The sequence below is a fragment of the Chelonus insularis genome, unplaced genomic scaffold (assembly GCF_013357705.1).
Source record: "Chelonus insularis isolate UGA/USDA-ARS -01 unplaced genomic scaffold, ASM1335770v1 contig_70_pilon, whole genome shotgun sequence".
NCBI lineage: Eukaryota > Metazoa > Arthropoda > Insecta > Hymenoptera > Braconidae > Chelonus > Chelonus insularis.
Window position 1 is genome coordinate 425,912 of NW_023276716.1, and position 13,661 is coordinate 439,572.

General features: G+C 29.2%; 6 protein-coding genes across 8 annotated transcripts; 1 reads left to right on the forward strand and 5 right to left on the reverse strand.

Moving 5' to 3' along the window:
• Nucleotides 1-41: 41 nt before the first annotated feature.
• On the reverse strand, nucleotides 42-3,322 carry Cdc45 (cell division cycle protein 45). The gene is made up of 5 exons (XM_035089847.1): nucleotides 2,919-3,322; nucleotides 2,550-2,702; nucleotides 2,092-2,301; nucleotides 800-2,015; nucleotides 42-598 (listed from the first exon to the last, which is right to left on the reverse strand). Exons 1-5 carry the CDS (start codon nucleotides 2,967-2,969, stop codon nucleotides 534-536), a joined length of 1,695 nt encoding a protein of 564 aa, XP_034945738.1. The 5' UTR covers nucleotides 2,970-3,322; the 3' UTR covers nucleotides 42-533.
• On the forward strand, nucleotides 3,154-4,436 carry LOC118070950 (probable 18S rRNA (guanine-N(7))-methyltransferase). The gene is made up of 4 exons (XM_035089848.1): nucleotides 3,154-3,329; nucleotides 3,453-3,490; nucleotides 3,551-3,729; nucleotides 3,804-4,436. Exons 1-4 carry the CDS (start codon nucleotides 3,291-3,293, stop codon nucleotides 4,379-4,381), a joined length of 834 nt encoding a protein of 277 aa, XP_034945739.1. The 5' UTR covers nucleotides 3,154-3,290; the 3' UTR covers nucleotides 4,382-4,436.
• On the reverse strand, nucleotides 4,416-5,737 carry mRpL46 (mitochondrial ribosomal protein L46). Its single transcript, XM_035089849.1, has 3 exons — nucleotides 5,556-5,737; nucleotides 4,863-5,341; nucleotides 4,416-4,772 (listed from the first exon to the last, which is right to left on the reverse strand). The coding sequence occupies exons 1-3, from the start codon at nucleotides 5,602-5,604 to the stop codon at nucleotides 4,485-4,487; spliced, it is 816 nt and encodes a 271-aa protein (XP_034945740.1). The 5' UTR covers nucleotides 5,605-5,737; the 3' UTR covers nucleotides 4,416-4,484.
• Nucleotides 5,738-5,910: 173 nt separating this feature from the next.
• On the reverse strand, nucleotides 5,911-8,607 carry LOC118070933 (uncharacterized). 2 transcript variants are annotated; one of them, XM_035089822.1, is made up of 5 exons: nucleotides 8,440-8,607; nucleotides 8,042-8,329; nucleotides 7,729-7,837; nucleotides 7,311-7,661; nucleotides 5,911-7,260 (listed from the first exon to the last, which is right to left on the reverse strand). In XM_035089822.1, the coding sequence occupies exons 2-5, from the start codon at nucleotides 8,305-8,307 to the stop codon at nucleotides 6,391-6,393; spliced, it is 1,596 nt and encodes a 531-aa protein (XP_034945713.1). In that variant the 5' UTR covers nucleotides 8,308-8,329; nucleotides 8,440-8,607; the 3' UTR covers nucleotides 5,911-6,390. The 2 variants fall into 2 exon arrangements, with proteins under 2 accessions (XP_034945713.1, XP_034945714.1); XM_035089823.1 differs by lacking the exon at nucleotides 8,440-8,607 and having other exon boundaries at nucleotides 7,948-8,062.
• A 7-nt stretch (nucleotides 8,608-8,614) lies between these two features.
• Nucleotides 8,615-12,334, reverse strand: LOC118070932 (FK506-binding protein 15). 2 transcript variants are annotated; one of them, XM_035089821.1, is made up of 8 exons: nucleotides 12,188-12,334; nucleotides 11,964-12,100; nucleotides 11,560-11,724; nucleotides 10,526-11,489; nucleotides 9,635-10,429; nucleotides 9,388-9,564; nucleotides 8,825-9,290; nucleotides 8,615-8,745 (listed from the first exon to the last, which is right to left on the reverse strand). In XM_035089821.1, the coding sequence occupies exons 2-7, from the start codon at nucleotides 12,041-12,043 to the stop codon at nucleotides 9,219-9,221; spliced, it is 2,253 nt and encodes a 750-aa protein (XP_034945712.1). In that variant the 5' UTR covers nucleotides 12,044-12,100; nucleotides 12,188-12,334; the 3' UTR covers nucleotides 8,615-8,745; nucleotides 8,825-9,218. The 2 variants fall into 2 exon arrangements, with proteins under 2 accessions (XP_034945712.1, XP_034945711.1); XM_035089820.1 differs by having other exon boundaries at nucleotides 11,964-12,323.
• A 5-nt stretch (nucleotides 12,335-12,339) lies between these two features.
• ND-ASHI (NADH:ubiquinone oxidoreductase subunit ASHI) lies at nucleotides 12,340-13,594 on the reverse strand. Its single transcript, XM_035089825.1, has 4 exons — nucleotides 13,433-13,594; nucleotides 12,856-13,085; nucleotides 12,572-12,730; nucleotides 12,340-12,467 (listed from the first exon to the last, which is right to left on the reverse strand). Exons 1-4 carry the CDS (start codon nucleotides 13,515-13,517, stop codon nucleotides 12,402-12,404), a joined length of 540 nt encoding a protein of 179 aa, XP_034945716.1. The 5' UTR covers nucleotides 13,518-13,594; the 3' UTR covers nucleotides 12,340-12,401.
• Nucleotides 13,595-13,661: the final 67 nt, after the last annotated feature.

Sequence of the window (13,661 nt, forward strand, 5' to 3'; positions counted from 1 at the left end):
TAAATTATAGTATGCATTGAACAGTATTTAATAAAATTAGTCTCAAATCATACAACTTACGACATTTTTTATTCCAATCATTTAAACATTATTTACAACAAATTTACGATTAAATTTTCATTTAATATGTCGTGGATATTATATAATAGTGTATGTTTGGTCCCTAATGTAAGGCATTAAAATATTGTCATACGTCAAAACTCGCTTGACAAAAAATAATTGACTCATGATTTTATCATTTATATACAAACTACTTGAATTTATTAATTTTTAATCAGACATTCATCGAAAATTCCTTATCTGCTTCATGCACTTTTAAGTGCGGAAAAATTGTTAAGTTGATTAAAGCTAAATTTGTCGTTTAATTAAAAATAAAATCACGTCTATTTACATAAAAAGAAAAAATGTCGAAAATGAAATTAATATTTAAATTAGTCCATGAAATATAAAAAATAAATGACTTTTGATATATTGCTACAATAAAATGATTATGAGTGAAAAATAAATACTAAATGCAAACGAAGTCCTAGAACTCATGTAAGCAGAGCGGCTAAGGCATCAAAAAACTTTGGACGTTCTTCAATCTTCAGTCTTATTACTGCAATAAAAAAAATTAAACAAATTAATTTTTGGGATTAATTCAACGTCATTAAAAGTTTTAAATTAAATTTAAAAAACTTTGATAAAATAATTACTTAATTTTTAGTTAAATTAAACTAGTCATAATCGATGGATTCTTCTTACTTTCACACTAAAAGTTTTAGCTTCAACAGCATAATAATTAAAAGTATCTACTTACTTGTGGTATCAAAGTAATCAGTTTCTATATCAGAATTAGTATTTTTCGCAGCTTGCTCGAATGCTTTTCCAAATAAACTCTTCGGCTGATCTTCACACACAGGTGGTACGCCCACTAAAATACACATTCCTTCTTCAGCATTAAAAGTTGCTGATGCGAGGAGTGGCCAGCCGCGTGCATTTCTATTCCTTGAAGTTTCTACGTACGCTTTTAATGTAAATTGTGCGAGCATTAAAAGAGAATGTGGATGAGCAAATAAACGACTGTCGAGAGAACCCTCAGGGATGATGACGTAAAGGAACGTTCCAGCGTTCATCACCTGTTTCATTTCTAAAATCCCTTGGGCTGTTTTGAAGATATTACTCAGCATCATTTTTGCTTTCTCAATTCCACGCTCTAAGATATCTTTTTTCTTACGCGATAAACAATCGAGAGCGTCGAGAAAACAATGCTGAGGTAGACGGTCTTTTGTTGACGACTCCAGGAGTGCAAGCATTGCATAAACAATATCCGATGCACAATATTTAAATCGATATCCAGACTGAAGAGTGAAACTAGCGCCAATGACACTATCAACTTTGTACTTTGATGCTAATTTTTCTACCATTTGACGAAATTCTAGTCTCAAATTTAAATCCATTGCAGAAAATCGTTGTTTTGATTGAGCAAGCGGTAATCCCATTTCAGCTAAAAGTTCTCTTAACCTTTTTTCTCCTCGTAAAGACCAAAGACGTAGTGAAACTGCAGTTATCATTGAATGTCTTAAACTCGCTTCAACTGTCCAATGACGATAAAGAGCTAATTGGAGATCTCTATCATAGGTCACTTTCACTGCACTTTGCTGCTGTTTTTCAGCATCAACACCTTGTCTATGGCTTAGTCGAGATACATGCCCTTGAAGATTACCGGATTCAAGAACACTTATACCAGATTCTATTTTACCGAGTATTGTTTGTTCTGTAGCACCAACTATTGCCCACCATACCATATCTATACTGTCTTTTGACATTTTCCATGCCATTTCAAATAATATAACCGCACTAGATTTACCGTAATAACTGTACTGCATATAATTAAAGAGAATTGTGTCTCGTTTTTCTTCCCACTCACGCCGTTCTCTTCTCCTCATTAAATCATCTTCATTCAAACGGCGTCTTTTTGCTTGTTGGGTTTCTCCTTCATTCTCGGAATCGACATCCGGATTTTCATCATCAGACTACATAGAAAAAAATTGTTACTTAAAAAATAGTCAATTGTATAATGGTAGGAAATTATAAAAAAAAATTTATTACCGAATCTTCACGAAAGACTTCGTTGTACTCAGGAATTTCATCATCTTCTTCAGGTTTGCCAAGAATACGTATCTGACCTTCAGAATAGATATTACAAAGATCATAAGGCCTGTGGCTATCTACGATAAAAAATATTGTGTCCTCAGGTGGTTCTAAAAGCTCAACTATATCTATTGTCGCACCACAGTTTATCATTACAACATATTTGATCTGAAAAAATAATAATAATACATTTTATATTATGTTGAGGTAAAAAACGAGAAATTGATATGAATATCGTTATTTGTATGAGCTACATATGTTACGAAGTTCTATTGTCAATAAATTGAACAAAATTAAAAATTTTCTATGAAAAATTAAAAGATAAAATTAATTTATTATAAAAATTACCAAAAATTATGATTAATAAATAAACAGTAATAAGAAAGAAGAAATGTAAGTAATGTAGAATTTTTTACCTCTTCACAATTATCTGCATAAGCTTTGACCATATCTTGGATGCCTTGCACTGGTTCAAGGGTATATACCACGTTATCATTTTTAAAAAGCTGTTGTAGTATTTTACAAGCACAAATTGCATCAATGTCAAAATTAACGAGCAGTAAACATCTCTGAAAAGAATATTGTACTCATTATTATTTTAGCTTATCTATATCTTTGGATTTGTTTAAATAAAAAAAATTCATTGAACAAGGGTAATAATATTTTCGATTTTGTTTAAATATAAAGATAAACAATTAATAAAACATTTGAATGCGTTTGATTAACCTTAATGATTGTTAAAACTATTATTAACCTACTTAACAAAACGGTTTAAAAAAACTTACATTTCCATGCACTACATTATAAAAATCATTCCTGAGGTTATCCACAAACATCGTGTTTTATTTAAGTCATCTAAGCTGATTTTTGGCACACCTTTCCTTGAATTCGTCTTTTAAACAATCCGTACACTGATCTGCACAATGTGTACAGTACAGACACTCTTTGCCGCGAAAAAGCAACAAACCGTTGACACTGTTGGCTACTAGAGGGCAGATAAGTTTTTGAGTTGTAGGGGGAGGCACTTTTTTGTCAACAATCATAACCTTATTAAACACGTGTTTTCTACCAAATGTCAATTAGTTTGATACATAATTTTTTAACAATATATCGAAGTTATCATTAAACATAAATTTATATAAATAATAGCGTGCAATATGTCAAGGAGACCAGAGCATTTAGCACCTCCCGAAGTGGTAAGACTCTAATAAAGTAACGTATTTTTAATTGTAGAGAACCTTCTTATTTTTTGTTATATTTAAAATGTTTTTTAGCAATTAATAACTTTAATTAAATATTTATCAACTATTTGTTGACAGTTTTACAATGAAGAAGAGGCTAAGAAATATACCCAAAAGTAAGTTAAAATATTTGACTATAAAAGAAAGGTTTAATGCTAACTGACTGATCATTACAGCTCCAGAATGATTGATATTCAAGTTCAAATGTGTGAACGAGCTATTGAATTACTTTTACTTCCTGAAGATGAGCCTTGTTTCCTTTTGGATATTGGCTGTGGTTCAGGACTTAGTGGGAGTGTTTTAGAAGATCAAGGACATGTATGGGTGGGCTTAGATATATCTTCGGCTATGCTGAGTAAGCTTCAATCTTATTCTTTATGATATTTATAATAAACATAATAAAAAGAATTTGTATAATGTGCTATGTAGATGTTGCTTTGGAACGAGAAGTCGAAGGAGATTTAATTCTTTGTGATATGGGCCAAGGAATGCCATTTAGACCTGGAAGTTTTGATGGAGCTGTGAGCATTTCAGCTCTTCAATGGCTTTGTAATGCTGATAAGAAATCACATAATCCTATTCAAAGACTTTACAAATTTTTTTCGACCCTTTTTGCTTGTCTATCAAGATCAGCAAGAGCTGTATTTCAATTTTATCCTGAAAATAGTGATCAAATAGAATTGGTAACAACTCAGGCAACTAAAGCAGGATTCTTTGGTGGAGTAGTAGTTGATTACCCTAACAGTACAAAAGCTAAAAAATTTTTCTTAGTGTTAATGACTGGAGGAAATATGCCTTTACCTACGCCATTAGGTGATGAGTCAGAATCTACAACTATTAAAAAATCAGAAAGGGAAAGAATAAAAAATTCTCGAGGAAAATCATTGAAGGGTACAAATTGGATCTTGGCAAAAAAAGAGAGAAGACGAAGACAAGGAAAAGAGACTAAAGAAGATACTGTGTATACAGGAAGAAGACGTTGTGGTTTTAAATGGCGTAAATTTTAGAAAAATAGCTGTAAATAACTCTGTTTACTAATAATAAAGTTTCTATTTAAATGTATTTAAATATAAATTATTTACAAAACTTACGTTGAAATTTAATTTTCACTTAATAATCAAGTGTTTGTTCTGGTATCAGAAATTTAGAAACACTTTTATGAATTGGCTTTGGTAGATTATCTGCTAACTCTTGTCGATCTAACCATAAATATTTCGCTGTATTCGACACTTCTCCATCAATATATTTTCCGATGTAGTAAAAGATTTTTGCTCCAAATTTACCAGTTTCTCTCATCGGTCTTGGATATGCATATTTATAAAATCCAACTGGTGCATTACCATAAATTTTTATGTTTACATTGTCTCCACATAGAGTTTTCAACACTCGATCCGCGGTCTAAAACATAATAAATGAGATATTTAATTTAAACTTTACTCTTACTATTTATTTAATTAAAGTGGCAATTTAAAAACTGATATTGCTTACTTGTCTCATATTTTCTCCTTCTTGTCTAACTCCTTGAGGAGGCAACCAAAAAAGTTTGTCCCCAACTTGTTGTTGTACAACTAACAACAAAGGTTTATCAAGCTTTCTTTCTAAAGATGTTTGAATATTTTTCGTATCAGCTTCCGTAATTCTTGGTGAAAATTTAAATGCTTCTAATTCAGCATCGCCTTTATCTTCAATATCTGAAGCTTTTTCAATTGAAACATCATCTGGATCTAGAATATTTAATCCTTTTTTCAATTTTTCTTTAGTTTCTAATTCAGCTTGTATTTTTAATTCATGATCACAAAGAAAACTTTGCTCGAATTCTATTTGATTGAGTAAGTCCTGATAAGCTTCTTCTATTTTCGATTTTGGAGTACTAATTAGTGGATGTCTTTCCACACAAACTGCACTCAATAAATCCCATTTATGTTTAACATTTGTTTGTGTACAATAAGTGGGACATTTCAACAAACCTGTCAACAAAATTTATAAAGAAAATTTTTAGTTCAAATTATAATTATGTATTTAAATGATAGTCAATTAAAATTATGATTTCACTACGCAGTATCTTAAACATTATTTTTATAATCAATTTAGTATTCACTTGATATAAATGTTTAAAAGCAACTAAAAACTTTACTTATAATCTACGAAAATTATAGGTTATATAAAGGATTAAATACATACTTGATATATGATTTACTGATGTCCACAGCTTTAATGATTGTTTAAACATTTTCTTAATTATGAAAAAAAATATTGTTATTTACTGTGACTAGTTTCAAAGTAAATCATGTACGTAAATAATTCCAAAATGAAAACTGTGGAACGCAAAATGTTACCTTGCGTAAAAGCTCAAAAACGCGGATTCGGCGTCACATGAAGTACTTCATATCTACATAAACTATATAGATATATGTTGCATTAGATCATATTTTATTCGATATTTTAAAAGTATCATTAATATTAATATGCATAAGGAATAATATAGATAAGGATTAAAATTTTGATAAATTAACAAAAAATAATAAACATATTCACATAAATAAAAAAAAATTATTATTATTAGAGGAATATAAAAGTAACATGTGCCTTAAAAAATAATTTTTATGTTTTTTTATAAATTAAAGGCATAATTTAAAAGATTAAACAAAGTCTTATTTCTGATATTTGAATTTAGCGTTAAAACATATTTTAAAACTTTTAATTCTGAAAATAATTTATTTTACCAGCATATTTTAATAGTATTCTAATTTCATAATTTCGTTAGTTCTTTGCATTCATAATCATATAATGTATTAATACAAAGTCATTGTGTATCAACAGCTTACAAATACAGAGTCGGTTTCACATTTTTATTTATTATAATTATAGCTGACGAAGACAAAAATTTAATAATTTCCAACTTTATAGATTATCTGTCTGATTAAAATCATTTAATTCCAGTTTATCAAATAAACCCTTATTCATTTAATTATTATATACAATAATAATAAATTATTAAAAATATATATCGCCTCATTCAAGGCACAAAAATATAGTGAGAGACATCGTTGGAATCATCCACAACCTTAGACTGTAATAATTTTATTTCTAATCTCAACTTTTCTTTTTCCATTTCTTGTTTCCTAATTTCATTTGTATAACAGTTTATTTGAAGCTTAAGCTTATCTTTTTTCAGCTTCAACATTTCAGTTTCATGGTAAAGCTTTCCTTTTTCTGCCCTCAAAACTGCCAACTGTTCTATTAACAACTGATGGCTCGCTTCTTCAGAAAAAACTACTTCTCCAACATCATTATGACCTTCAACATGAGAAGTTTTTATTTTGGTTGTACTAAGATCATTTTCAACACAATTTTCCGATTCAACTTCTTCAGCGGTTTCCTTGACAATCCAAATTCTTTCATCTTGAGAATCGTTTCCTACTCCAGGAGATTTCGCAAGTGGTGAAGTTATAGTGTCCATCAAATGCGCAGGTGTAGGTGAAGCTGCAGTAGTTTTTGAAAGCTTATCTATTTCAATGGAATTCGAAATTGTTTCAATATCCAAAACTTGATGTCCAGTTGAATGATTATCTTCTACTGAAGAGTGATTTAAATGATCATCGCAATAACTATTGAATTCACGTTCGTCCACAAAAACCGAGCCATCTGCATTGACAATAGACTCAACTATTACAGAAGGATCACCACTTTCCATCACTAACTCGCCGACGATCTCACCATTTGCTGTAATAATATCTCCTCCATTATTAGCACTTAATAGTTGCTCTTCAGCGGTATCTCCAATATCATCAACAACTTCTTCTTGAGATAACTGAGTATAAGAATCTTCGCCATCATTTCCTTCACTAACCTCTAGTTCTGGTGATAATTCCTGCGAAAAATAATACTTGAATAAATTATTAAACAAATAATTTATTTAGAAATATAGATACTAACTTCTTGACCCCACGGTGATGCTGGTGGTTCTTTTTTCATCCGTTTAATTGAATGATTCATTTCTTCTTCTGATTCTGAAAATACTTTTCGCCCGCTTTCTTTTGCTTGAAGCTTTTCTAAATCATGAATTCTTTTAAATAATTGATACGCCCGCTCTGGAGTTATTTCTTTTTTGTGTTTATTCGCAGCTGCAATATTAAATAAATCTTTTGACCGTAGAATTTTATTAGTCCGTAACCTGACATATTCTTTGAGCCTTTTACGATCTATATGTAACTGCATCAAGTCTTGAACTTCTTGTTTTATTTCTCCACAAAGCTTCCTTTCTTGTGGAAGATTTTTAAATAATTCCTAAAATCAATGTATAAAATTAGATAATTCATTTCTTCAGAATATTATTATATAATTAATAACACACCTCTGATATTTCATGATTATGTTCATTATTTACACTGGTAACTTCTAATTTAGTTCCATCTTTGGACGCTCTTAACATAATATGTGCTGGGCAATTTGTTCTGATAGACCTGTAGAAAGGATATTTAATTAATTGACTAATATGGTTAAATATGAGAAAACTTTATAAAATCAACGGTTTTGATATTATAATTTGCTGATTTTAATTGTATTACTTTACATTTATTCGTGATAGAAAATTTGTACGATCTAAATGTAATTTTATTCCATAACTTGTGTTTGTAATGAAGGTAAATAGAAAATATGAAAATTACTGAGACTGTCTTCTGCCTGCTCCTCTTGGAAGAAATTTCTGACCCCCATAAATACATGCATATTTTACAGAATAATACTTCAATCGTTCACTAATAGGTCTCGCAGTTTTCATGTGAGCCCCACTAACTGTTCTACTATCTCTTCTCCAATAATGTACTAAACTACGTTTAGAAAATTTTTCCAGTTTGTTTTCTAGCTCTTCATAGCTATTGAACATTTCTCCCAAATGAAATGATATATCATCTTCGGCAGCTTTGACTTCCATTATTTAAATAAGATATAGAAATCTGAAAACAATTTCAATGTATGAACTACAATTATAATAAATTAGTTCAATATTTTTTTTTTAATTGCATTTAATTGTAAATTAAAATTTATCATTGATTAGGTTGCTAACTTTTTTAGTCATAGACATATGCTAATAAAGACTCATCAGTTAAAAAATGAAGTTTATAGGTTATAAATTGAAATAAAAAATGTAAATTAATGATTAAATATGAATAAATCATCATTTCATTAACAATTAATGATTATAAGGTGATTTTTAACATCATTGAAGAGGTTATATGTACAATGATTGGCGTGGTAGAAGCCAAGATTGTCAACCGTGAGCTCAGACGAATAGTTTTTTTCTCGTGAACCGGATAAATTAGCAAAAACATTCACTTGAAATCAATTTTAAACTTCAAAGTATCCATTGTTTCTAAAAGACAACATTACTTTTCAACAATATGTATAAACAATGTACGAAAGCTAAGAGAATAATAAAATGTCGTACATACCGTTATAATTTTTCCATAACTTGAACTTAAACATGTGCCTTATTTATGAATTTGATGTTCATTATCGGCGTATTGTTTGAGACTTTTTAAAAATTATTAAATCACCAACTTGAAAAAAAATTATTCATACAAAACAAATTTATCAGCAATTATTTTTTACACAAACGATTCAGGGCGCACTCTACACAATTGAGAGAAAATTTTTCTTTTGTTATTGGTTCTTCATTTGGTGTATATACCGGGTGATGAATAAGTAATCGTCATTCTATTAAAATATTTTATTTACTTCAATTGTCATAATTAAATGCTTTTATAATTTTTCATTAATGTTCATTAAGATTATTGCAAGTTAATTTAAGTAGATCTATTTGATCCAAGTTAAATTATTTTAAAATTATGGAAGCCAATCGTTGTCAACATCTAGATCTATTGGAGGTATTGGAGGTGGTTTTTGACCATCTCCAATCTAAAAGAATGTTATTTGATAATTTTTTTTAATGTTTTAAATTTTTAAAAATAAATAATTTTCATTCTCATTTTAGATATTAAAAAAATATACTTACATCTTCTTCTGGATCGAAAGATCTATCAAGAGCAGGTAAAAAAATGGTTTCTTCTGCCTCAGTAGTTTTGGAATTTTCAATCGTTAATGTTTCATCAGCCTTAATATCTTTTGTTTCTACATCAGAAAGCTTTTCTACTTGATTATTTTTTTCTTTCAAACATTGTAATGTTATCGCCTGGAATGATAATTTAAAATTTATAAACTATTCACATTCTTTTAGATAATGATCATGTCATAATTCTTACTCTCATTGTATTAGCAATAGTTTTTTTTATATAATCAGTTTGATAAGAATCTTCCGTAAATTGGGATATTAACGTCTGATACATTTTGTTCATAATGAGTTTTACTTCTGTTGCTTTTTCATGGTCTTCATGAATGGAAATTTTATTTTTAGAATTAGTATTTTTTTTTAAAACTTTATTTTCAGCTTCTAAAGTAATCATTTTTGCTTCTAATTTTGCATAATCTTTTTGGCATTGTATTAAATTATCATTAGTAGTTTTTATGTCTATTAGTGATTTCTGCAGTTTATCATGTGACTCATATAGTGATGATTCTAACTTATGAATTTTTTCTTTCAGTTCTATTTTTTCTCTATCAAATTCTTTTTTATCTACTTCTGTTTGCTTCAATTTATTTAAACTATCTTCTAATGAATTTTTTGTAATCCTTAATGCATCTTCCAGCGATTTTATTTTTTCTAAATGTAAGTCATCTTTGGTTTTAGAATTTCCATCTGTATTTACAGCTTCATGAACTATTTCATTACTTTTATTTGAATTCAGCGCTAGTAACATTCTCAATGATGTTTCAAGAGCTTTGTCATTGCTTGGAGAAGTAGCGTTTTGGAGTTCGAGTACATGAAATTTATCTAATAATTTTTGAACATTATCAGCAATTTTAGACATTCCCATTCTAATTTCTGCATTGTGCGTACGAGTTTCTGCGAGAAAAACATTTACATTTGGATCTATGGCAGGTTGTACAGTAGCTGGAAAGGAATATAATTGACCATCTGATGTTGACATGTACTGTTGCTACAAAAACAAATTAATCACAAGAATATTTGTAACATTGTACTATTTAATAAATGTGTTTAAAAATATTTCTATTAAAGTTATTAATGTTCTTACTGGAATTGGAGCTGCTGGCCATGGAGGTGTAAATGTTCCAGCCGGAACAAGAGTACCGTGTGGACTAGGATTCGCTGATGAAGGAATAAATGTACGCGGTAAAGCAACATTAGTAGGCACTTTAATTGAGCTTTCATGAGACTCCGAAGAAGAAGTATGTACATCTGTAGAAGCTTTTGGAGAAGCTTCTGATGAAGAGTTTTTGACCCGTCGTGGTGATTTGACATGAGGTTCTTCTTCTGTATCCTCGGAATCAGTTGTCGTTGACATTGGTTTTTGAGGAAGTATTGATTGGCCCATTTTGGCCATTCTAGATATCAAAGAAGCTTTCCCACCTGATCTTGACGTTGGACTTTTTTTAACATCAAGTGGTACAATATCTATAATCTCTATTTCAAGAGCTATATTTCTTTCTCTTGGAAATCCGGGACCTAAACTTATTTGTTTACTTGGGGGTAAAAATAAAATCCTTTTTAAACCTTTAGTTACGCCTAAAAGAGAGCGCTCCCAATTGTCATCTGTTGAAATTTGAACAATCATGTCTTGAACAGGAATTACAGATACTTTTAATGGCTGAGTGATATGCGTAATAATGGAGTATTTCAAATGAATACTGTCGCCTTCTTTAGCTTCATGTTCTTTACTTGAGACAGTTAAATCTTGATAAAATATTGAATCATTATTGTTTTCCTGCTGCAAAAAATATTTTGACACACCAACTTCTCTTGCAAAATCAATGGAGCTCTCACTACTGTCAAATAAAATAGACCAATTATCATTATAGCCATCATAATAACTGACATAATTATTTTCTTGAATTGAAAATTTAAAGTCACTCGTTAAAGTTAGAACCGAAATATGTTCTCTATTGTTTTTGTATAATATTAATAAATAACTTTTTGAAGAAACATTTGCTGTCAATGCAAGTCCAACTTTTCCTATAAGTTTATATTGTCCATTTTGTCTGAAAGAAAGAGAATATTAACTACTAATAAAATTATCCCAATGCTAATTGATAAAAAGCGAGATCTTACAATTTATAAACATGAACAGCTTTCGCTAATATTACTTCTGTTTGACTTGAAGATGAAGCAGACTGAGAAGTATTTTTTGGAGCATTTAACTTTTTGTTAGCTTTTACAGAAGTATTTGGCTCTTCAGATTTTTTAGACGTCCCAAAGATTGCAGCTAAATTTGATCTATAATAATATAAATTGATTATTGATTAGATTATTTGCATTTAAATATTATTATGTATTTTCTGAACACCCGGTATGAAAAAAACCGAAACAAAAAATCTATTTACCGACTGTTATTATTATATGGACAATAATGAAAAGAAAATTCTACAGACTATAACTGGAATTTATTTGGTAAATAATTAGATTTTAAACAATATTAATAGAGAAAAATAACGTTGATATCATAAACAACATACCCGCCAAGAGGAACAAAATCCTGTTCGTCATCATCCTTAAATAATTTTTCCAAGTTCGGTAATTGATTAGATCGATTCATTATGAAAAATCATTTGTAACTGCTTTTCGATTTTATCAAGCCTTTATTATAAAACATCTAAAAATGGGCAAAAAACTTATAACTGACATATGACATTCAGTGAATACACTTAGAATTTACTAATATGAATCATTCTAGAATTACCATCTGTCGATTCGATAGCTTGATATGATCTTTCTTGCTTTTTATTTAAAAAAAATTTATTCAATGAGTTGGAAAGATCAATTTATTTTATCTTTTATTCACAATAATGCTCTATAATTATTGATTATTTAATCTTATATAAATTTAAGGGCTATTTAAATATTTATTTTATTGTTTTTTCAACTACTGATTTATTCCAAAATGCTTTATTTAATTATTTAGCTGGTTCAAATGTGTAATGTTTTCTTCCAGTTTTTCCAAATGGCATTTGCTTTTCCATCTAAAAATTGACCAAATTAAATTTTCATTAATATTTTTAGTATCAACTTGTTAAAAATTCAAAATCATCCAAATATTATTTAAATGTAGAATTAAAATATTTACTCTTGGTTGAAAACGAGGAAGTTTCCATGCAAGACTAAATATCACCCATCCACCGATCATGTAAGCAAGAAAATAAAGTGGAACTTTCCAATCCTCATAAAAAGGGATTTCTCCTATATCAGTTTTATCTTCTTGTAAAAGATTCATATTAAAATGAATCTGTAAAAAATAATTTTTTGAATTAAAATATGTCAAGTGAAATTAACAATAAGTTTGTCAACAATCTCATGAATTTTAAATAACAATTTTTTTTTCATAATCATGATTATTGATGCGGTATTTACCGGTTCTTCGTAATTCCTTCTTTCATCAGGATCATCCCATGGATAATTGATATCTTTTTGACTAACTGCTATCATTGGAAGCTCAGGATAATCACCCGGAGCAATTAATCCATCCTCAGGATATGGTTTATATTCAGCAGGATGTAAGCCGTATTTTTTCGCAGCTTGTATTCTTTCCTCTTCGGTTTTTGGATAAGGACCCGGCATATAATCAAAATTAGTCATCACCTCTGGAAAAAAGATTATAGATTAGAAAATGAAAACATCAAATATACATTAAGAGTACTGAAGTTATATAATGAATGTAGTCATTTCAATTCAATACAAAAAAACATTTTGTCTACGCAATTATATTCTAATGTGAATGACATGAAACAAAAATTGAAAAAGCTATTTAAATATGTACAATAAAGTAAATATTATGCAAAATACAATCTGTAAATTAATCTGTCATGTTTTTTTTCGTTTTCAGTTATTAAATGGGTACTAATTTTCCTAACCTATTGTTTTATCAAATGTTATAATTGAAAAGTTGTGAAACATCTCAAATAATATTCGGGCTGAGCTGTAAACTTACTGTTTCGAACAGCATTAAAAAGCACTCTGTTATGTGCTGATGCCAATGGAATGACCAAATTTTTGATTTTAGCTAACGTAGCCATCACTCCGATAATCAGCTGGAATGAGTTCCACTAAACTAATCCAATGCATGTGTATGTATAATGAAACTGAATACAAACAAAATTTTTTCAATGATATTTCTTATTTTTCATTGACACAAATACTTTAATTATAAGATTTACATA

Bases quoted from the DNA above. Each gene is read 5' to 3' on its own strand.
- Cdc45 (XM_035089847.1), bottom strand. From the start codon at position 2,969: ATGTTTGTGGATAACCTCAGGAATGATTTTTATAATGTAGTGCATGGA. The intron at 2,302-2,549 runs GTAAAAAATTCT...TTATTTTTTCAG, and splicing joins ATGCAGATAATTGTGAAGAG to ATCAAATATGTTGTAATGAT. The intron at 599-799 runs GTAAGTAGATAC...TTTTTATTGCAG, and splicing joins TGATTACTTTGATACCACAA to TAATAAGACTGAAGATTGAA.
- ND-ASHI (XM_035089825.1), bottom strand. From the start codon at position 13,517: ATGGCTACGTTAGCTAAAATCAAAAATTTGGTCATTCCATTGGCATCA. The intron at 13,086-13,432 runs GTAAGTTTACAG...TCTTTTTTCCAG, and splicing joins TTTTAATGCTGTTCGAAACA to AGGTGATGACTAATTTTGAT. The intron at 12,731-12,855 runs GTAAATACCGCA...TATTTTTTACAG, and splicing joins GAAGGAATTACGAAGAACCG to ATTCATTTTAATATGAATCT.
- LOC118070950 (XM_035089848.1), top strand. From the start codon at position 3,291: ATGTCAAGGAGACCAGAGCATTTAGCACCTCCCGAAGTG. The intron at 3,330-3,452 runs GTAAGACTCTAA...ATTTGTTGACAG, and splicing joins ATTTAGCACCTCCCGAAGTG to TTTTACAATGAAGAAGAGGC. The intron at 3,491-3,550 runs GTAAGTTAAAAT...TGATCATTACAG, and splicing joins GCTAAGAAATATACCCAAAA to CTCCAGAATGATTGATATTC.
- LOC118070932 (XM_035089821.1), bottom strand. From the start codon at position 12,043: ATGAATCGATCTAATCAATTACCGAACTTGGAAAAATTATTTAAGGAT. The intron at 11,725-11,963 runs GTATGTTGTTTA...ATATTATTATAG, and splicing joins GATTTTGTTCCTCTTGGCGG to ATCAAATTTAGCTGCAATCT. The intron at 9,565-9,634 runs GTAAGAATTATG...TTATCATTCCAG, and splicing joins CTATTGCTAATACAATGAGA to GCGATAACATTACAATGTTT.
- mRpL46 (XM_035089849.1), bottom strand. From the start codon at position 5,604: ATGTTTAAACAATCATTAAAGCTGTGGACATCAGTAAATCATATATCA. The intron at 5,342-5,555 runs GTATGTATTTAA...TTTTGTTGACAG, and splicing joins ATCAGTAAATCATATATCAA to GTTTGTTGAAATGTCCCACT. The intron at 4,773-4,862 runs GTAAGCAATATC...ATTATGTTTTAG, and splicing joins AAGGAGAAAATATGAGACAA to ACCGCGGATCGAGTGTTGAA.
- LOC118070933 (XM_035089822.1), bottom strand. From the start codon at position 8,307: ATGGAAGTCAAAGCTGCCGAAGATGATATATCATTTCATTTGGGAGAA. The intron at 7,662-7,728 runs GTGTGTTATTAA...CATTGATTTTAG, and splicing joins ATAATCATGAAATATCAGAG to GAATTATTTAAAAATCTTCC. The intron at 7,261-7,310 runs GTTAGTATCTAT...AATTTATTCAAG, and splicing joins CATCACCGTGGGGTCAAGAA to TATTATTTTTCGCAGGAATT.